This window comes from Hyaena hyaena, unplaced genomic scaffold (assembly GCF_003009895.1).
Source record: "Hyaena hyaena isolate Hyena2069 unplaced genomic scaffold, ASM300989v1 scaffold_24, whole genome shotgun sequence".
Lineage (NCBI taxonomy): Eukaryota > Metazoa > Chordata > Mammalia > Carnivora > Hyaenidae > Hyaena > Hyaena hyaena.
Genome location: NW_024080656.1, coordinates 2,445,304 through 2,467,842, shown reverse-complemented (window position 1 = coordinate 2,467,842; position 22,539 = coordinate 2,445,304). Strand labels below are relative to the sequence as shown.

Below are 22,539 nucleotides of genomic sequence, written 5' to 3'. Positions count from 1 at the left end.
ACAATTCAATGGTTTTTAGTAAATTTCCTGGTAAAAATGCTGTGCAGCCATTGCCATAAGCCATTCTGGAGCATTTTCATCACCCTACTTAGACCCTGCATGCCTGTTTGCTGTTTAATCTCTATTCCTATCTCCTGTCTCATGTGCCAATCCGTCTCTACAGATTTGCAGGGTTTTTTTTTTCTTATGTTTCATATAAAGTATTATAATATGAGGTCTCTGGTGTCTTGCTTTTTTTTACATTTAGTGTGTTTTAAGGTTCACCCATGAATAGCATGTATCAGTACTTCTTTTCTTTTATACAAAATTTTTAAATTGTAGGTGACACACAACGTTACATTAGTTTCAGGTGTACAACATAGTGATTCAATAACTCTATACATTATGCTATGTTCAGCACAAGTGTATGCTCACCATCTATCACTGTACAACACTACTACAATATCATTGACTATATTTCCTATGCTGTATCTTTTATAACCATGACTTATCTATTCCATATCAGGAAGCCTGTATCTTCCACTTCCCTTCACCCATTTTACCCATTTCCCTACTCTCGCTGCTCTGGCAACCACCACTTTGTTCTCTGTATTTATAAGTGTTTCTTTTTTAAAAACATTTTTTAAATATATTTTTTAATGTTTATTTATTTTTGAGAGAGAGGGATGGGGGGGAGGGTCAGGAACAGAGGGGACAGAGGATCCGAAGTGGGCTCTGTGCTGACAGCAGCGAGACTGATGTGGGGCTTGAACCCATGAACTGTGAGATCATGACCTGAGCTGACATTGGATGCTTGGCCTACTGAGCCACCTAAGCACCCTGGGATTTTTGTTTGTTTGTTTTGTTTTTGGATTCCACATAGAAGTTAAATCATACGGTATTTGTCTTTCTCTGACTTCTTTTACTTAGCATAATACCTTCTAGGTCTATGCATGTTGTCACAAATGGCAAGATCTCCTTTTTTATGGCCGAGTAGTATTCCAGTGCACGTGCCTGTGTGTGTGTGTGTGTGTGTGTGTGTGTTTTCTTTTTCCATTCATCTATTGATGGGTACACGGGTGGCTTCCGTATCTTAGCTTTTGTAAGTAAAGCTGCAATAAACACAGGGGTATATAGATCTATTTGAATTAGTGTCTTTGTTTTCTTTGGGTAAATACCCAGTGGAATTGCTGGGTCATAGGGTAGTTCTATTTTTAATTTTTTGAAGAACCTCCATACTGTTTGTCCACAGTGGCTATGCCAATTTACATTTCTACCAACAGTGCACAAGGGTTCCTTGGTACTTCATTTCTTTTTATTGCTGAATAATATTCCATTGATGGATATACCACATTTTGTCTATCTGTTCACAGTGGATGGACACAGATTATTTCCAGTTTTTGGCTATCATGAATAAAGCTGCTAAGAACATTTGCATGCAAGTCTTTATGGTAGGTAAATGTTTTCATTCCTCTCAGGTAGATACCTAGAAGTGGAATTGCTGGGTCATATGGTAAATACATGTTAACCTTTTTAGAAACTACCAAACTGTTTTTCAAGTGGCTGCATCATTTTATGTTCCCACCAGCAATATATGAGGGTACCTGTTTCTCAACATTCTCACCAACAACTGTTACTATCTCCTTTTATTTTAGCCATTTGAGTGGGTGGGGAACGCAGCTTTACTTTGCAAATACAAACAAATAATAATGCTGAGAATATGTTCATATTTGATAAAGGAATAGTCTAACAAAAGCCACTGTAAAAAACGTTTGTGGCATTTGGAAACTGAGAAGAGTATGCTAATAGCAAAAAAGCCAAATTAAGACATAAGTGTCAGGACCTATGCCAGAGTATAAATTATGGTATTAATTATTCCGTATTTTCTATGCACACAAAATATAGTTATACTTGCTACAGAAACCATTACCGAATATGCACTAAGTTGGCTCATTTAGATTGATCTTAATGTTTATATTACTTCTGTTACATAGAATTACTTCAGTCCTTTCTAAATAAAAATTAATGTGAAAAAAATTGCAGAAAGCCCAAGTGGCTCAGTTGGTAAGGTAGCCGATTCTTGGTTTTAGCTCAAGTCATGATCTCACGGTTCCTTGGTTTGAGCCCTGCATTGGGCTCTGCACTGACAGTGGTGAGGGGCTGAGGGCTGCTTGGGGTTCCCTCTCTGTCCCTCTCCCATTCGCACTCTCTCAAATAATTAAATGAACTTAAAAAAAAAAAACAACCAAAAACAAGGGAAGTAAAGTCTTGGGAGACTTAATAGTTACTGCAATTTGAAGTAAAACATATCTCTAAACATGCTAACAGTCTCTCTACTTTATAAGTAAATAGAGAGATGAAAGTAAGGGAAGGGAATATAAAAGCCATTAATCCAAGAATCAGATTAATCAAATGGAAGGTACCAGGAATCATTTCAAAAATCATACAGAAGGTACTGAGAGAGAACTAAAAAACACTCTTATATGCTCTGCATTTTAGGTGAACACTCTGTCTTCTCTGCCATTAGGGAAACGACAAATTACTTAAATGAAGGCATTTGGGAAACAGAAACATTTTCAATGTGTAAATTTTTATCTTTATTCTCATACTTAATCTCACATGACTATTTCTCTAAAACTGCCCTCTCCAATAATACTTAAAGTAAAAAAATAGAATGTGAATGATCTCTGAATTCTACAGGCTTTAAAAAATGTTCTGGTATCAAAAATGTGTAAATTAAAAGAATAGTAAAGGTAAATACTGGCTCTTTTTATATTTCTTACTTTTAGTAGAAAGCAATAATAAGAATCGAGAACAGAATTGTGAAGATGAAGATATCTGTAATACAGGCTAACCACTGGAAACTATAAGAATGTTAAGTGTCAAAATCTTTTCAATAATGTACATCTATCCTAGTATTTCTATCCACATTGTTTAAAATTTGATCAAATAGGGGCGCCTGGGTGGCTTAGTCGGTTAAGCGTCCGACTTTCGCTTAGGTCATGGTCTCGCGGTTCGTGGGTTTGAGCCCCACGCCAGGCCCTGTGCTGACTGCCAGCTCAGAGCCTGGAGCCTGTTTCAGTCTGTGACTCCCTCTCTCTCTGACCCTCCCCTGCTCACGATGTCTCTCTTTCTGTCTCTCTCCTAGAAATAAATAAAAAACATTTAAAAAAATTTTTTGATCAAATAAAAGAGCTTATAATGTATTCAAGGGTAGAGCAAAAAACCACAAATATGTATCTTCTGGATTATTCACAGTTAAAACAAACACAGTAAGTCAAACTAAAATGATCATTTGGTAGAAGATTACAATTACACACATACCTGCAATTATTTCCTAGGTCATTTTAGGGATCTACTGTGGGAGACACTATAATAAAATTACTATATGTAATTGCATCCCTTCTAGCTAGACTGAATAGTGTTTCTTATTAACAGAGTAGGGTAAAAGTTCACTGAGAAAGGAACGATTTCACAAAAGTAAATTCTTTTGTTAACTTTATTATTTTTTAAAATGTTATTTATTTTAATTCCAGTATAGTTAACATACAGTGTTATATTAGTTTCAGGTGTACAATATAGTGATTTAACAATTCTATATATTACTCAGTGCTCATCATAAGTGTATTCTTAATCCCCTTCACTTATTTATAAAAGCCAATTTTTTAAGTAACTGGACCTAATGGCAAGTTTTTAATATTAGCCTTTATTACTTGATATGCATTGGACAATTTAAATAATTGTCATATTTTCCTATCTTTTAAAATAAAACATACAAAATAAAATCCAAAATTTTCTTGATGGTTTTAGAGTCTACTTCCAAACTTCATCGCTTAGGGGCAATGGGTGGCTCAACTGGTGGCTCAATCAAGCCTCTGATTCTTGATTTCAGCTCAGGTCATGATCTCACAGTTCATGGGATCGAGCCCCATGTCCGGCTTTGCACTAACAGCACAAAGCCTGCTTGGAATTCTCTCTCTCCCTCTCTCTCTGCCCCTCCCCTGCACACTATCCTCTCTCTCTCAAAAATAAATAAATAAACTTAGAAAAAAGACCTTCATCATGTGATAGGTAGAATTTTGCAAACATGAAAGGAAAGAAAAAAACACTGCCAGTATTTCTAAGTGTCACAATAGTGCAACATAGTATTATCAATGCAGAAAACCATTGCTCAGAAACGTGAAGTAACTTATTTAAATCATACAGGGCAGTGTAGTTTCCATAAGTCATCACTATTCATCTGCTAAGACACTGGTTCTCAAACTTGAGTGTGGTTCAAATCCACCTGAAGGCTTATTAAAACACAACCTGCTAGGCTCCAACCCCAGAGTTTCAGATTTTGTAGGTGTAGAATGCGGCCTAATAATTTGCACTTTAGGTTGCGTATCTGAGACTTTCTTCTTTCTTTAGAAAAGCCTGGATTGCTATATACTTCCCTCTCATGACCACCTTTGCTGAGTCCCAGAGGTTTTGGGCAGTGGTGTTATCATTTTCATTGGCTTCCATATACTTTTTAATGTCCTCTTTAATGTCCTCCTTAACTTCATGGTTAGCCCATTCATTCTTTAGTAGGATGCTCTTTAGTCTCCAAGTATTTGTTGTCTTTCCAAATTTTTTCTCGTGGTTGATTTTGAGTTTCATAGCGTTGTGGTCTGAAAATATGCAAGGTATGATCCTGACTTTTTGTACTTGTACTTGTTGAGGGCTGATCTGTGTCCTGGTATGTGATCTATTCTGGAGAATGTTCCATATGCACTGGAGAAGGATGTGTATTTTGCTGCTTTAGGATGAAGTGCTCTGAATATATGTGAAGTCCATTTGGCTCAGTATGTCACTCAAAGCCATTGTTTCCTTGTTAATTTTCTGTTTAGATGATCTGTCCATTGCTGTCAGTGGAGTGTTGCCCTACTGTTACGGTATTATTATCAATGAGTTTCTGCATGTTTGTGATTAATTGATTTATATTTGGATGCTTTCACATTGGGGACACAGATGTTTACAAATGTTAGGTCTTCTTGGTCAACAGACTCCAAAATTATGATATAATGCTCTTCTTCATCTCTTGTTAGAGTCTTTATTTTAAAATCTAGGCTGTCTGATATAAGTATGGATACTCTGGCTTTCTTTTGGTGACCATTAGCATGAGAGATGGTTCTCCATCCCCTTATTTTCAATCTGAAGGTGTCTTTAGGTCTAAAATGGGTCTCTTGTAAGCAGCATATAGATGGGTCTTGTTTTCTTATCTATTCTGTTGCCCTGTCTTTCGATTGGAGCATTTAGTCAGTTGACATTTAGAATGAGTACTGAAACACATGAATTTATTGCCATTGTGCTGCCTGTAGAGTTGGAGTTTCTTTTTTTTTAATTCTTTTAAATCTTTATTTACTTTTGACACACACAGAGAGAAACAGAGGCAGGGAGAGTGCATGTAAGCAGGGGAATAACAGAGAGGAGACACAAAATCCAAAGCAGACACCATGAGCTGTCAGACAGAGCCTGACGTGGGGCTCGAATTCATGATCTGTGACTTCATGACCTGAGCCAAAGTCAGACTCTCAACGAACTGAGCCACCCAGGCGCTCCAAGAGTTGGAGTTTCTGGTGGTGTTCTCTGGTCCTTTCTAGTCTTTGTTGCTTTTGTTTTTTGTTTTTTTTTCCTCATCTTTTCTCCCCTCAGAGAGTCCCCCTTAAAATTTCTTGTAGGGCTGGTTCGGGGGTCACGAACTCCTTTACTTTTTGTTTGTCTGGGAAACTTTCTATTCTATTTTGAATGCCAGCCTTGCTGGATAAAGACTTCTTGGCTTCATATTGTTCTGATTCAGTACATTGAATATATCTTGCCACTCTTTTCTGGCCTGCCACGTTTCTGTGGATAGTCTGCTGCAAACCTGATCTGTCTTTCCTTGTAGGTTAAGGACTTTTTTTCCCCTTGCTGCTTTCATGATTTTTTCCTTGTCTGTGTATTTTGTAATTTTGACTATGATATGGCTTGTTGATGATCAGTTTTTGTTGAATCTCATGGGAGTTCTCTGTGCTTCCTGGATTTTGATGTCTGTCTTTCCCCAGGTGAGGAAAGTTTTCTCTAATCATTTGCTCACATATACATTCTACCCCTTTTTCTCTCTCTTCATCTCTGGGACCCCTATGACTCTGATGTTATTCCTTTTAAATGAATCACTGAGCTCTCTAATTCTTACATTGTGCTCTTTTGTCTTAGTTTTCCTCTTTTTTTCTGCTTCATTATTCTCCCTAAGTTTGTCCTCTATATTGCTGATTCACTGTTCTGTTTCATCCATCTGTACTGACGTGGCATCCATTTGAGACTGCATCTCATTTATAGCATTTTTAATTTCATCCTGACTAGATTTTACTTCTTTTACCTCCACAGAAAGGGATTCTATGCTTTTTGCAACCTCAGCTAATATTCTTATTATCGTAAAATAAGTTCTGTACTGACATCTTGCTTGTATCTGTGTTAAGTCCCTGCCTGTCATTTCTTCCCGTTCTTTCTTTTTTTTTTTTTTTTTAAATTTGTTTCTAGGGGAGAGAGAGAGAGAGGCAGCATGAACAGGGGAGGGTTAGAGAGAGAGGGAGACACAGACTCTGAAATAGGCTCCAGGCTCTGAGCTGGCAGTCAGCACAGAGCCCGACGCGGGGCTCGAACCCACGAACCGCGAGATCATGACCTAAGCGAAAGTCAGACGCTTAACCGACTAAGCCACCCAGGCGCCCCTCTTCCTGTTCTTTCTTTCGGGGGTGAATTCCTGTCAAGTTCTTGGTTCAAGTTACACAGATTGCTGAGTTAATCCTCAGATCAATTTTTTAGGTGTGCAAGATGGTTTGGTGTTAATCTAGCTGCATTTCACGGACAAGAGACACAAAAAACTTCCATGCCACCCCGCCATCTTAGTCTCTCCCCAGTAATAATTTGCATTTTAAACAACTTCCCAGGTAGTGTTGATCCTATACTTGGAGACTACAGTTTGAAACAAATGGGCTGATCCAATGGATTTTCTGTCTTTATCTTGTCTCTTTGAACAAGATCATAATATCTGATGATGTTAAAATCTCCTCCTTGCACTGGAATCTCTTTAACAGCACTCCAGTTATTTAGGCAGGTTTAGGAACTACCTAACCCTACTATTTCCTAGGTTCTACCCCTAGTATCCTTGTGTTCTCTTTGGCAATGTAATTCTCTTCTTCTTGGCTTCAATAACCTGGTAATAAATTTTCAAAACTCCTTCCTAGGCTCCAAGAGGATTAAAGGTACCAAGAAGCTTTGGGAACATGATTCTTCTACTTCCTCCTCATCTTCAAAATCAGCTCTTTGTCATCAATTCTTTGTCTTAATTGACAGCACCTTCTTTAACCTAGGTGCACAAATCAGAATCATTTTGGAGCTCTCTGTTATTTGTACCCTCCCCTTTCAATTGGTCATTAACTTGTATCAATTCTAAAACAGCTCTTGAGCTTGGTAATTTCTGTAACTCAACTGCCAGAGAGGGCTTAATTCACTTGTCTGAACCTAACAGTCTTTGTAATGGATTTCCACTTTGACCATTCCAATCCAATCCCTGCAATACAGTTAGAGGATCTTCCTAAATAAAATGATAATTATGCCACTCTCTGCTTAAACTTCTTTAGTGCCTTTTTAAAAGTTTTAGTGCCTTAAAACTTTTTCTACTGCTTTTGGGATAAAACACAAACTCTCGGCATAATTAGAGATTCTCTGTCTCTCCACACCTTTTATTTCTGCACTCAAGCCACGCAAATTCTTTACAAATTCCAGAGCATGATGTATTTATTTGCTCATGACTCCATAACTAGGTACAGTCTGCTATCTCTTCTGGGCGATCCTGCCCCCTCTTCTGGGTAGCTACTCAGGATGCAGACTGAGTGACCTTTCAGAATGTTCTCCCTGCTTCTCCATCATCATTTTGGGCAGACTACTCTGATTATTTCCATAATGCCATGTTCATATATTTATCACAGCCTACCTCTCATTATATCATAATCACGATTTATTTTTTAATCTCTTTCTTCCTCCACTTGATATCCCTCTCCTCACCCAGCAATTTTATACATAGTACATTCAAGAGGCAGAATGGTTCCATGAGAAAGGCACAGAACTTAACTTGGGTTCAAGTCTTACCTCCATCTTTTATTAGCTCTATGTTAGCTAAACAGCAAAGGCAAATAAAACTACAATGCAGAAATACAGGAATTTATGCAATCACTTTATGATTTTGAGCATATGGTCTTACTTTTTTGGTCTGTTACTTCATTTGTACAACAGGTGTTAGACTAAATGGCTGCCTTTAACTCTAAGATCTTATGCCTATGATTATCAGCAGTACCATGGATAACAGAAATTTTAGACAGTCCTGCAAATATAGTATCATAAACATTTGAAATTGCAGCACTGAGGTCAATCATCAGGTTACTTAATTGCATAGATTCTTTTCAAAAGTCTGCTAGGATTTTTCATATTTTATTTTCTGTAATCTAGAAAAGGATAAGAAAAAAATTCTAAGTACCAGTAAAATATAACTCTTTTTAAAACCTGATTTCAAGGGAAATGTTTTACAATGTTATTATTCCTGAATTGTCATCAATTCATGCAGTCTCATTCCTATGAATCATAGAACATTCTACCTCCGAAGAGATCTTTCCTATAAAGCATCAGCACTAATTTTTGTCTCTATAAAGTAGAGAGCAAACAGTAACTTTTGCTAACAATGGCTAGAAATAATACATAATCCCCAAGATAAATGCAGATAAGATAAAATTGATGGCACTTGGAACAACAAAAATCTGATCTCAAGCAGTAACAGCTCATTCTTTCTTCACTTTCAAGGCCTCTTTCTCTATTTAAGGCTTCAAGATAAGCAGTAAAATAGGCAGAAGAAATTATTGTACAGAAGTCCCCCCTCCTACTCATGGGGGATATGTTCCAAGACCCTTGGTAGATGCCTGAAGCTGCAAACAGTACTGAATCCTGTGTATACTATGTTTTTTCTTATACGTACATACCTATGATAAAGTTTAATTTAAAAACGAGGCACAGTAAGAGATTAACAACAATAGCAAATAATAAAATAGAACAATTAGAATACTGTAATAAAAGTTATGTGAATGTAGGCTTTCTCTCTAAATATCTTACTGTACTGTATACATCCATTTTTTTCTCTTGTGATGACGTAAGATGATAAAATGCCTATGTGATGATATGAAGTGAGATGGATCATGCAGACACTGTGACGCAGTGTTAGGCTAACTAATGACCTTCTGACAAGTCAGAAGGAGGATCATTTGCTTTCTGACTATGGCTGACCATGGGTAATTGACACCACAGAAAGCAAACTGCAGATAAGGGGAGACTGCTGTATATTCCAGTTAAAACTGTACAAAGGGGAAACTATGCATGTAAATAAATACGTTATGACTAATCACCTTGAATACACTAACTAGATATCTCTCAATTGTAAAATGATGCTGATAATCCTACCATGATTATTTACAGTATATTTGATTTCACAGAGTCCTTTTCTCATCTTTATAATAATCCTGTGAGATAGTCAAAGAGAATGTTATCTCCACCTGAAAGATTAAGAGACTGAGGTGTGTGAATATGCCCAGACACAGAATTTTAAAATGTCAGAGCTGGAACTCTTTATCATGTCTCAGTTTATTTATCACCAGAACCCAGCATTTAGTGGATACTTAATAAACATGTAGCAAACGAATTAACTGAAATTTTCTGGTTCCTAGCATCCACTGCAACTTTCATTAGTGCCTTTACTAATTCTCAATTGCTAGGATAGGTTTCTAGTGGAGTCCAATAAAATTACTAACCCCTAAGCAAGAGTGTAATTTAATTCATGCAATTTAGGTAGCCCGACCTTCTGGGTTGACTATACAAGCAGAGGAGCACCTGAGTGGCTTAGTTGGTTAAGCATCCAACTCTTGATTTCGGCTCAGGTCATGGTCTCACAGTTCATGAGATTGAGCCCCAAGTCGGGCTCTGTGCTAACAGCCCAGGGCCTGCTTAAGATTCTCTCTCCCTCTCTCTCTCTCTCTGTCCCTCCCCAGCTCCCATGCATGTGCATGGACATGTACTCTCTCTCTCTAATAAATAAAGTTAAAAAGAAAAAAACATAAGCAGAATTTTTTTTAGTTAAGTATCTTTCCACCTACACATTTAATAGGAGTGTATGTAAAATAACCTCATCAGATAGAATAATCAAAGGAAAAAATCTATAGATATGTACATATTAACATAATTAGCATGAAGAAAATACTCATATGTAGTTGAAATTATGATACTGATTAAATAATCAAAGACAGTTTACCTGTGGTGCAAGAAGAGGGAGCCTAATATAAGCCAAAAGTTTACTGAGATCTTTCCGTCTCTGTTCCAAATCATGACGGACCCAAGTAAGAAGTGCATTCAGTATTGTCTCTTCGTTAGGAATGTTCATGTCATCACTGGCCAAGAGCTTTCCAATTTCAGTGGCTGGTAACAGTACAAATTCCTGGTTTCGAATTACTTCCATGAAATGTTCCTAGAGGGAAAAAATAGCACATAAACAATAGTGTTCCTCTGTCCATCAGTTTATTTAAGATAAAATAAAAAATCCTGAATTAGATGCCAAAATACAGTTTGTACTTTAGACCTTCCTTACAATAGTATCACTATTTACTAGGAAAGGAACGTATTAGAAAATAACATTTAAAGTGCAGTTATGTTGTTAGGCTTTAAGTCTCTATTATCAGTAGAATTAAATTTTACCATTTGCTACACTTTAAAAATGGACCTGGGATTGTAGGTCTTGGTTTGGTCAAGTTAGGGCATAGTTCTGGCAAGTCTTTCAAGAGGCAGAGGGAAGAAAAAATGAATTAGACTCTGAGATGTAGGATACTCTAACATCAAATTTAGTTTACATTTGTGGTTGCCGAAGAATTTGGTTAACAGTATAGCCAAACACCTGGGTTAGCTGCGAAGTTATTTCTCTTACCCAGAAAGTGCTGCCTGGCTGGCTAGATCTCCCAAGACTATTTCCAAGACCTCAGAAGTCTTCTCAGACTCTTCCCAGGGAAGACTATATCCTTAGGACTATCCTAGAACCTGATTAGCCTATACTAGAGTCTTTCAATGTAATTTATAAGACCACCCAGGATTTTAGACCTGTTTTAAAAATTTCTAATCTAATTTACGTATGAAGTTCTTTTGGTCTCAAAGAAAAAGAGCCAAAGCAAAAGTGTTGACACAGAATGCACTGGGACCCCAGACCCTTGCACATTCATTTTCAGCCACTACTAGAATCAGGCTCCCTATGATTTGAAATGGGAGATAGAAATGACTTTAGCTGTGAGATAATGACTTTTACTAGGTTATTGGGCTAAACAGTCTACAGAGATGGGAAATTTACTTTCTGGTCTGCAAGTTTACAAGTCTTAATGCATGGATTGTTTACATAACTATAACATAAATGCAAATCCTACATATATTGTCCCTTAATGTTTTTCTTATACTTCCTAGTTTGCTATGTCTGTCTCAGCATACAGGGCTGTTTAAATTAGAGCTAGAGATAAGGACTGGTGACTATCTTCTATATGAAAATGAGAATTATATGTTCCATATAGCTTGCAGTAACCCAAATTAGATACTGATCTAAAATATATCTTGAGTTGACATTCCTTTCTTGGAAATTCTTAAATAGGAAACCATACATGAATAATTAACTAAATTCAATTGCCTCAATTCATCATGATTTGTTAAAGATGCCCAAATGTATCTATTTTAAATGACTGATTATCATTTTCAGAAATACATTTTAATAAAACCGTGATGTCGGCTTCAAGCAAACTGTTCAACTCACTTATATACTGACATAAAATGATTTGGTAACACATAGCAAGAGCTATAAAAATGCTTAAGCTCTCAACCTAGTTACACCACTAGCAGTTCAATCCTTTATAAATAATTCACAAGGAAAAAAAAGCTGATGCTTCTCTAACGATGCTTCTCTGTATTATTATTTATATTAGTACAAAATGGGAATTAGCCTATAGTCCAGCTATAGGGGTTTGTAACTCAATGGACTATTAAGCAGGCATTAAAAATTTCAAAAACAAAGATCATACAGATACACAGAAACATTTATTACATAATATTAGGGAAGATTCTCAAGAAATCAAAATAATATACATGTCTTTTTAAATTAATTATTTTAATTGTTTAGTCATTTAGTTACAGCAGATATGTACAATTAATTAATGTTTAAATTTATATCCAAGTTAGTTAGCATATAATATGACAATGATTTCAGGAGGAGATTCCCTAATGCCCCTTACCCATTTAGCCCATCCACCCTCCCACAACCCCTCCAGCAACCTTGTTTGTTCTCTATATTTAAGAGTCTTTTACGTTTTGTCTCCCTTTCTGTTTTTATATTATTTTTGCTTCCCTTCCCTTATGTTCATCTGTTTTGTATCTTAAAGTCCTCATATGAGTGAAGTCATATGATATTTGTATTTCTCTAATTTCACTTAGCATAATACCTTCTAGCTCCATCCACGTAGTTGCAGACAGCAAGATGTCATTCTTTTTGATTGCCAAGTAATACTCTATTGTATATATACCACATCTTCTTTATCCATTCATCCATTGATGCACATTTGGGCTCTTTCCATACTCTGGATATTGTCAACAGTGCTGCTATAAATACTGGGGTGCATGTGCCAATTCAAAAAAGCACACCTGTATCCCTTGGATAAATACCTGGTAGGGCAATTGCTGGGTTGTAGTGTAGTTCTATTTTTTATTGAGGAACCTCCATACGGTTGCATTCCCACCAGTGGTGCAAAAGAGATCCTCTTTCTTCACACCCTCACCAACCTCTGTCATTGCCCGAGTTGCTAATGTTAGCCATTCAGATAGGCATGAGGTAGTATCTCATTGTGGTTCTGATTTGTATTTCCCTGATGATGAGTAAAGTTGAGCATTTTTCAGGTGTCGGTTGGCCATCTGGATGTCTTCTTTGGAGAAGTGTCTATTCATGTCTTCTGTCCATTTCTTCACTGGATTATTTGTTTTTTGGGTGTTGAGTTTGATAAGTTCTTTATAGATTTTGGATACTGACTCTTTATCTGATAGGTCATTTGCAAATATTTTCTCCCATCCTGCTGGTTGCCTTTTAGTTTTGCTGATTATTTTCTTCACTGTGCAGAAGCTTTTTATTTTGACGAGGTCCCAATAGTTCATTTTTGCTTTTGTTTCCCTTGCCTCTGGAGATGTGTTGAGTAAGAAGTTGCTGCAGCCAAGGTCAAAGAGGTTTTTGCCTGCTTTCTCCTTGAGGATTTTGATGGCGTCCTGTCTTACATTTATGTCTTTCATCCATTTTGAGTTTGTTTTTGTGTATGGTGTAAGAAAGTGGTCCTGTCCAGTCTTCCCAGTACCATTTGCTAAAGAGACAGTCTTTATTCCATTGGATATTGTTTCCTGCTTTGTCAAAGATTATTTGGCCATATGTTTGTGGGTCCATTTTTGGGTTCTCTATTCTGTTCCATTATCTGAGTGTCTGTTTTTGGGCCAGTACCATACTGTCTGGATGATTACAGCTTTGTAATGTATCTTGAAGTCCAGGACTGTGATGCCTCCAGCTTTGGTTTTCTTTTTCAAGATTGCTTTGGCTATTTGAGGTCTTTTCTGGTTCCATAGAAATTTTAGAATTGTTTGCTCTAGCTCTGTGAAGAATGCTGGTGTTATTTTGATAGGGATTGCACTGAATATGTAGATCAATGTTAGTATTGAGATTTTTCCTATCCAAGAGTATGGAATATTTTTTCATTTTTTTGTTTCTTCCTCAATTTCTTTCATAAGCTTTCTATAGTTTTCAGTGTATATAGGTTTTTCACCTCTTTGGTTAGATTTTTTCCTAGGTATTTTATGGTCTTTGGTGCAATTGTAAATGGGATCGATTCCTTGATTTCTCTTTCTGTTGCTTCATTATTGGTGTATAGGAATGCAACCGATTTGCATCTGTGCATTGGTTTTATATCCTGTAACTTTGCTGACTTCATCGATCAGTTCTAGCAGTTTTTTGGTGAAATCTTTTGGGTTTTCCACACACAGTATCATGTCATCTGGGAAGAGTGAAAGTTTGACCTCCTCCTGGCCGATATGGATGCCATTTGTTCCTTTGTGTTGTCTGATTGCTGAGGCTAAGACTTCCAATGCTATACTGAATAACAGTGCTGTCTTGTTTCTGACCTTGGGGGAAAGCTCTCAGTTTTTCCCCATTGAGGATGATGTTAGCAGTGGATCTTTCATATATGACTTTTATGATCTCGAGGTATGATCCCTCTATCCCTACTTTCTTGAGGATTTGTATCAAGAAAGGATGCTGTATTTTGTCAAGTAGTGTCTCTGCATCTCTTGAGAAGATCATGTGGTTCTTGTCCTTTCTTTTATTGATGTGATGCGTCGCACTGTTTTGCAGATATTGAACCATCCCCACATTCCAGGTATAAATCCCACTTGGTTGTGGTGAGTGATTCTTTTAATATACTGTTGAATCCAGTTGGTTAGTATCTTGTTGGAGATTCTTTGCATCCATGTTCATCAGGGAAACTGGTCTATAATTCTACTTTTTAGAGAGGTCTTTGGTTTTGGAATAAAGGTAATACTGGCTTCACAGAGTGAGTTTGGAAGTTTTCCTTCCATTTCTATTTTTTGAAACAGCTTCAAAAGAATAGGTGCTAACTCTTCTTTAAATGTTTGGTAGATTTCCCCTGGAAAGCTATCAGGCCCTGGACTCTTGTTTTTTTGGGAAATTTCTGATTACTAATTCAATTCATTTACTGGTTATGGGTCTGTTCAAATTTTCTATTTCTTCCTATTTCAGTTTTAATAGTTTATGTTTCTAGGAGTTTGTCCATTTCTTCCAGGATTGTCCATTTTATTGGCATATAATTGCTCATAATATTCTTATTATTGTTTGTATTTCTGCTGTGTTCATTGTGATCTCTTCTCTTTCATTCTTGATTTTATTTATTTAGGTCCTATCCTTTTTCTTTTTGATCAAACTGGCCAGGAGTTTATCAATTTTGTTAATTGTTTCAAAGAACCAGCTTCTAGTTTCATCGATCTGTTTCACTGTTTTTGTTGGTTTCAATAGCACTGATTTCTGCTTTATTATTATTTCCTGCCTTCTGCTGGTTTTGGGTTTTATTTGCTGTTCTTTTTTACAGCTCTTTACGGTGTAAGCTTAGGTTGTGCATCTGAGACCTTTCTTCCTTCTTTAGAAAGGCCTGGATTGCTATATACTTCCCTCTTATAAACAACTTTGCTGCGTCCCAGAGGTTTTAGGCTGTGGTATTATCAATTTCATTGGCTTTCATGTACTTTTTAATTTCCTCTTTAACTTCTTGGTTAGCCCATTCATTCTTTAGTAGGATGGTCTTTAGTTTCCAAATATTTGTTATCTTTCCATATTTTTTCTTGTGGTTGATTTTGAGTTTCATAGTGTTGTGGTCTGAAAATATGCACATTATCATCTTGATCTTTTTGTACTTGTTGTGGGCTGATTTGTGTCCCAGTATGTGATCTATTCTGAAGAATATTCTATATGCACCAGAGAAGAATGTGTATTCTGCTGCTGTAGGATGAAATGTTCTCTATATACCTATTAAGTCGATCCAGTCCAGTGTGTCATTCAAGGCCATTGTTTCCTTGTTGATTTTCTGTTTAGATGATCTTTTCATTGCTGTAAATGGGGTGCTGAAGTGCCCCACTATTCAATTAGTTTCCTTAGGTATGTGATTGATTTGTATCTTTGGATGCTTCCACATTGCGGGCACAGATGTTTACTGTTTACAACTGTCAGGTCTTGGTCGGTAGACCTGTTAATTATGATATAATGCCCTTCTTCATCCCGTGTTTGAGTCTTTATTTTAAAATCTAGGCTGTCAGAGTATGGATACTCTGGCTTTCTTTTGGTGACCAGTAGCATGATAGATGGTTCTCTATCCCTTTATTTTCAACCTGAAGGCATCTTTACATCTAAAATGGGTGTTTTGTAAACAGCATATTGATGGATATTGTTCTTACCCATTCTGCTACCCAATGCTTTTGATTGAAGCATTTAGCCCACTAATGTTTAGAGTGAGTACTGAAAGATATGAATTTATTGTCATTATGTTGCCTGTAGAGTGGTGTTCTCTGGTCCTTTCTGGTCTTTGTTGCTTTTGTTTTTGTTTTTGTTCTTTTTCCCCTCGTCTTTTCTCCCCTCAGAGCGTCTCCCTTAAAATTTCTTGCAGGGCTGGTTTGGTAGTCATGAACTCCTTTACTTTTTGTTTGTCTGGGAAGCTTTTTAACTCTCCTTCTATTTTGAATGACAGCCTTGCTGGATAAAGAATTCTTGGCTTCATATTGTTCTGATTCAGCACACTGAATATATCTTGCCACTCTTTTCTGGCCTGCCAAATTTCTGTGGATAGGTTTGCTGCAAACCTGATCTGTCTTCCCTTGTCGGTTACGGACTTTTTATTTTCCCTTGCTGCTTTCATGATTCCTTCCTTGTCTGTGTATTTTGTGAATTTGACTATGATATGCCTTGTTGATGGTCAGTTTTTGTTGAATCTCATGGGAGTTCTCTGTGCTTCCTGGATTTTGATGTCTGTCTTTCCCCAGGTTAAAAAGTTTTCTCCTATCATTTGCTCACATAAACCTTCTACCCGTTTTCTCTCTCTTCATCTCTGGGCCCCTATGATTCTGATGTTATTCCTTTTTAGTGAGTCACTGAGTTCCCTAATAATATACATTGCTCAAAGGTAGTATATAGTATAATCAACACTCACATCATACTGATGTTAACTATTGCTTTACTCTCAAATGGTATTAGTGGCATTACCAAAGCAACGGTATTCATTCATCAATTAGAAAAGGACTATTATATAACAATACTCATTTTATTATTTACTTGTTGATGTACCTATTTTGTAATGCTGTCTGTTCCATTCTAATTCATTTTAAGTGAAAATCAGGTCTCTCAACAACTTATGGAAAGACTACTGAACTCAAGGTTAAACACAAAGTGCTTTTCAAAAGTATTTGGTTTTAAACCAGGTATTTTAACAGAATTAAATGGTTTTTTCCTAGGTTTTCTAGATCAAGAAAGAAAATTTTAAAATTTTAAATTAGGGGTGCCTAGGTGGCTTAAGCATCCGACTTTCGCTTAGGTCATGATCTCGCGGTTCGTGGGTTCGAGCCCTGCGTCGGGCTCTGTGCTGACTGCCAGCTCAGAGCCTGGAGCCTGTTTCAGTCTGTGACTCCCTCTCTCTCTGACCCTCCCCTGNCTGTGCTGACTGCCAGCTCAGAGCCTGGAGCCTGTTTCAGTCTGTGACTCCCTCTCTCTCTGACCCTCCCCTGCTCACGCTGTCTCTCTCTGTCTCCTAGAAATAAATAAAACATTAAAAAAAATTTAAAAAAAAATAAAATAAAATTTTAAATTAAATGCCTGTATTTATTTCATAAATCCATAATGTCATTAAATATTTGTAATAATATACCAATCTTAGACTTTTTGTTGGTTAAATAACTTGGGCCAGGTCACATTCAGTGGCAGCCAGAATGAGCACAAGTTTCCAGGTTTCAGGAGAACAAGAATAAACTCTTTATCCTTTCCTACCTATGCTCACAGAGGATGACTAAACATCCCAAGTATGTGCACCATTTATGGACCGTGACAACTGAATTTACTACGTGGCATTATTCTTACTCTATTTTGTGTTGTTGTGATGAGCACGGGTGTTGTATGGAAGTGTTGAATCACTATATTGTGTACCTGAAGCTAATACAACACTGTATGTTAACTCACTGGAATTAAAATAAAAACTTAAAATTTTGTGATATAAAGAGCTATCACGCTACCAAACACTTATTAGCATTATGCCTTTTCTTCTTTTGGAATTGGTTTTTAAGCAAATAAAATTACTGAGGGATTTGTTTAAATTAAAGATTGAATTTTTTGATACATTTTCATCGAGTTCCCATAGCAACAATTCAAGTCAAACAATCTGCCTCTAAATGACTTATTGCTGTTAGACTTAAATTTCATGTCTCTGTTGAAACTGAATAATGTCAAATAATGGCATTGAGAAATAAAAATACCCAACTAATTGGCTATGAAAATAGTTCTAAAAACATTGAGGTAAATCAATAATATTGTAATAACTCCGTATGGCTACAGAAAGTAACTACACTTATCATGGTAAGCATGACAAAATGTATAGAACTGTTGAATCCCTATGCTGTCCACCTCAAACTAAAATAACACTGCAGCCAACTTTACTTTAATAATAGAAAAATAAGCCAGTTTAAGTCTAAGCCATTATGTCTAAGCAGCCACTGTTCCTCTACCGTAAACAACAGGAGTACCCTTAGTGCAGCTAAATGTTTTTATATGCATAAAACTCCTTCCTAAAAGATATTAAATTATGAACGGATTATGAAGAAAAGAAAACCAGCTTTACTTTATTTATATTCATCTTACTCCCCAAATTATTTGAATCTGAGGTTTAAGGTTAAAATGAGAAGTCTGCAAGGAAAGATAAAGACTGAGGCGGGGAAAAATCTCCCATGGGGTGTAATTTAATTTATACTAGATCTGTATAGTAGTGCCCTGTCACACAATCTCTAGTTTTTCACTCGAAGCACCACAGCCATTATAAACAAGTAACATTTCTGAGAAGTGACACTATGGGGAAAAAAAATGAATCATGAAGGTTGTACTTTTGTATGAGTGCTTTTGTTCCCTCACGCCAATCCCTACTGTGTCGAATAGAGTAAATCTTTATAATGAGGGTAACAACGATGATGCCACCATTTACTGACTGGGTATCCTGTGTATCAATTACTATTTTAAGCACTAAACTGCTATTAACTCATTTAATCCTCACATCAAGCTTATCAAGTTGGTGGAATTAATCTTCCCAGTTGTTGCAAACATCTGTTCTCACAATTTTTGCCAAATCTCTGTTTTTGTAGTGAAAGATTCTTAAAGTATCAATCCCTTCACAGACAAACCAACGCACAGAAAGGATGGGGGACACTGGACAAGGGAGACAAAAACATCCTAAATGCTAATAAAATAGCCATATAGACAACTAGTATATGTATGTGTGTGAGTGTTCACACTCTCTCTTTTCTCAGAAGCTGTACTGTCCTGACTGCAGCATTTAGGGCAATCTTTGCCCAGCTGTGAAGGCCTAACTGCCTTGACGTGACAAGATGGTCATTCCTTAAAATTCCAAATATCCTCCCTTCCTCAAGCCCCCCAACCATGAAGACTGTGAGACCTGGTCCAACAATATGCTCTCAACATGCCCTTCTTTTCTTTCTGTCCTAGATCAATCTGTACCCACTGTCCTCCAGGTTTCTGAATGAGAACCTCCTCTGCAATTTATTTTGAGCACATAATTTGCTACAGTTAATAAGAACATCTTTCTATGTAGCTAAAACCTTTCTTACATATAATCAGATTTATCTTTAATAAAAAGCCTCCCTTTCATCCTATCATCTGTGCTAGTACTGCACCAATGTTGCAAAGTCACCGTCACCAATTTCCGTCAGTGAATATGTGGGCAATTCTGAAATACACCCAAGTGCTACCAAGGAAAATGTAGGGGAAATCCTGCTTTAAAAAGTGGCAGATCTGAAAATCTTGAATAGAAGAGTCCTAGGCCACTGCTCTGCTTCTCAGCAACTGTAATAACTTCGGGCTTGACTCATACATCCAGGAGAAATATTACTTGGCGTTTTCCCCTCATAACTCAATGAAAACATTTTGCATTAGACAGGGAACCTGAACCTCAAGACATGTGGCAGAGCCATGGGGAAACAGCAACATGTAGATAAGCCTGCAATAATAAGGAATGAGGTAAAGAGCATATGCCTTTCTGCTTTTCAGAAAATACATACCATAGTATAATTGTGAGCCACTTTATGCAAATCTGTACAACCTTGGGCATCAGCAAAAGAACGGATTCCAAGACAGTTGGACGGGTGAAGCTGTTTCATTAAAAACTTACAGCAAGCTTCCACGACCTGTGAAAGCTGAAGAAGGCAAGCTGTAGATAGCAGGCACTCAATATTATCTTCTTTTAATTCAAGGCGGCCTTAATGATAAAAAGAAATTCCATTACCTATACAGCTATATTAACTTTAATTTATAAAATAATCAATGATAACTGTAATAATTCTAAACAAGAGTTCATTGTATGAATTCCAGACATAGATGGGTTAAGAGTCCAAAAAGAAAAAAAGTACTAAATACAAAAAACAGATTATTAGCTCTTTGTGACTTCTATTAAAAGAAAAAACTAATGGCTTATTTTCAGAAGTTTTAAATGATGCTTTAAGTAGCATATCTAATTTTAAATGCAAATAATTTATAAACATTACATAACTCATCTAATTATTGTATTAACATTTAAAAATACCAATCATAAGCTTAGTTATGAAAAACACTTTAAAGATTCTAATATAAAAATGTTAACTTATGAAGGTATCACTGGGAGTGGTGATTACAACAACAGAATGAACTGTTGGCTGTGGGAGGCTATACTAGAAGCAGAAATCTGAAATCTAATAATGTAACATAATCTTAAGAGGTTTTAAATTTACATTTCAGATTTATTACCTGTATACGCATACTGAATCAAGGACCATAGTGAATTCGGTTCAACACCTTCCATTTTTATTTCCTCTTGTCTTGCTTCCCTGACATCATTAGTAAACATGGCAGCAAAATAATCAGAGACAGAGGAGAGCACCAGTCTGAGAACATATCAGAAGAAAAAATCAGTGACCACATTATAAAGTTGATGTTCATTAATAAATGCTGCTGCTTCTCTTTCTCTCTTTCTTTTTTTTTTTTTTAAAGTTTGTTACCAATAGAAAGTGCATAGTACTAGGAAATGTAAGTTTGACAAACTGCTTTATGCTCTAGTTCCTTCTTTGGAATAATAAATTACCATTACTGAATATTTTCTGCTGAGGTAATGATTTACCTATTCATTACTCAAATATCACTTTATAACATCCAGAAGAAAAGCTAAAGCTCACAGCATTAAACTGACTATATAAAGAAGGAAAAAAAGTATAAAGGTTATTTTCTGTTTATCACTTTTGGAAATAACCTAGGGTTTTGCTTTTTTTTTTTTTAATTTAATTGTAGAAACAGTAAATATATCGGAGACATTTGAGAATGGTTTTAGCAGATTATTTTTAGCTTTTGTGTTTTTTAAATTATTACTGTATAATATTTGTATTTTGTTATTAAAGTATATTATTTCTTATAATACTACAAAACTATAATATTTTTATAATAGTACATTATTATGTATTATCTACATCTCTGATCAGATTTTTGATAGTCATACGTGAACAAAAATAGGTTATACATACAGATTTTGAAATGTGTATTTTTTATTTGATGTCTTGGAGATATTGCCATGTCAGCACACTTATATAGATTTACTTTTTTTTTTTTTTTGAAGAAATATTAACTGGTAATAGTCGAAGCTCCCTCTGTGTTCCTCTCTACTTCCATTCTCCTCCCACCCAGGCATGCAGTGCTGAGTCATAGGTTTACCAGATTGCTCTCCAAAGTGCTGTGCCAATTTAGACCCCTACCAGAGATGTATGAAAGAGAATATTTTCCTACAACACTGTCAGATGTTAAATATTGGGGACATCTGCAAGGTGTTAAGGGGCATCTCACTGTTGTTTAAATTTAAAAAAAATTTTTTTTGTTTGTTTTTATTTTTGAGAAAGACAGAGAGACAGAGTGTGAGCAGGGAAGGGGCAGAGAGAGAGGGAGACACAGAATCTGAAGCAGGGTGTCAGCACAGAGCCTGATGCAGGGCTCGAACTCATGAACTATGAGCTCATGACCTGAGCCAAAGTCGGACACTCAACCGACTGAACAACCCAGGTTCCCCTCGCTGATGTTTTTTCATTCCCCTGATTGCTAGTAAGATTGAAGGTCTTTTCAAACAGTCATTGATCATTCAGGTTTCTTCTGAGAACTGCCTATTTATTCATTTATTCACTAAACAAATTCATATCTAATAAGAACTGGGCACTGTTCTAGATATTTGAGATATTATCAGTATAAACAACAGAGAAAAGATCCCTTCTCTCATGGATTCTTACATTCTAGGGGGAAGGGAAATAAATAATAAACAGCAGAAGTAAATTAAAGAGTCGTAAGTGCTAAGGGGAAAACCCAGGAGAAGGGCAAATGGGGAGTAGGCAGTGGGTTTAAGTAAGTGGTCATACTGGAAAATGGCATTTGGGCAAAGACTTGAAGGAGGTGAGGGAATTAGTCACACAGGAATCTAGGAATAGCATTCAGGCCGAAGGAGCAGCCAATGCAAAAGCAAAAACCCAAAGGGAGCAGCGGCATGCCTGGTACATACAAGGCACATGGGGGCTGTGTGGCTCAAGCAGAGTGTGTGAGGACAGGAGCTGGACAGAGCATTAGAAGGCAAT

General features: G+C 36.6%; 1 protein-coding gene across 5 annotated transcripts in view; it reads right to left on the bottom strand.

Moving 5' to 3' along the window:
• The window catches only part of KLHL5 (kelch like family member 5), a 91,868-nt gene that overhangs the window by 32,481 nt on the left and 36,848 nt on the right, over positions 1-22,539 (bottom strand). For all 5 annotated transcript variants that reach the window (XM_039226999.1, XM_039226996.1, XM_039226998.1 and 2 more), the window contains 3 exons: positions 20,684-20,820; positions 19,963-20,159; positions 10,331-10,543 (listed from right to left, as the gene is read on the bottom strand). In XM_039226999.1, coding sequence (XP_039082930.1) covers positions 10,331-10,543; positions 19,963-20,159; positions 20,684-20,820 — 547 coding nt within the window. The remainder of the gene's footprint in view (positions 1-10,330; positions 10,544-19,962; positions 20,160-20,683; positions 20,821-22,539) is intronic.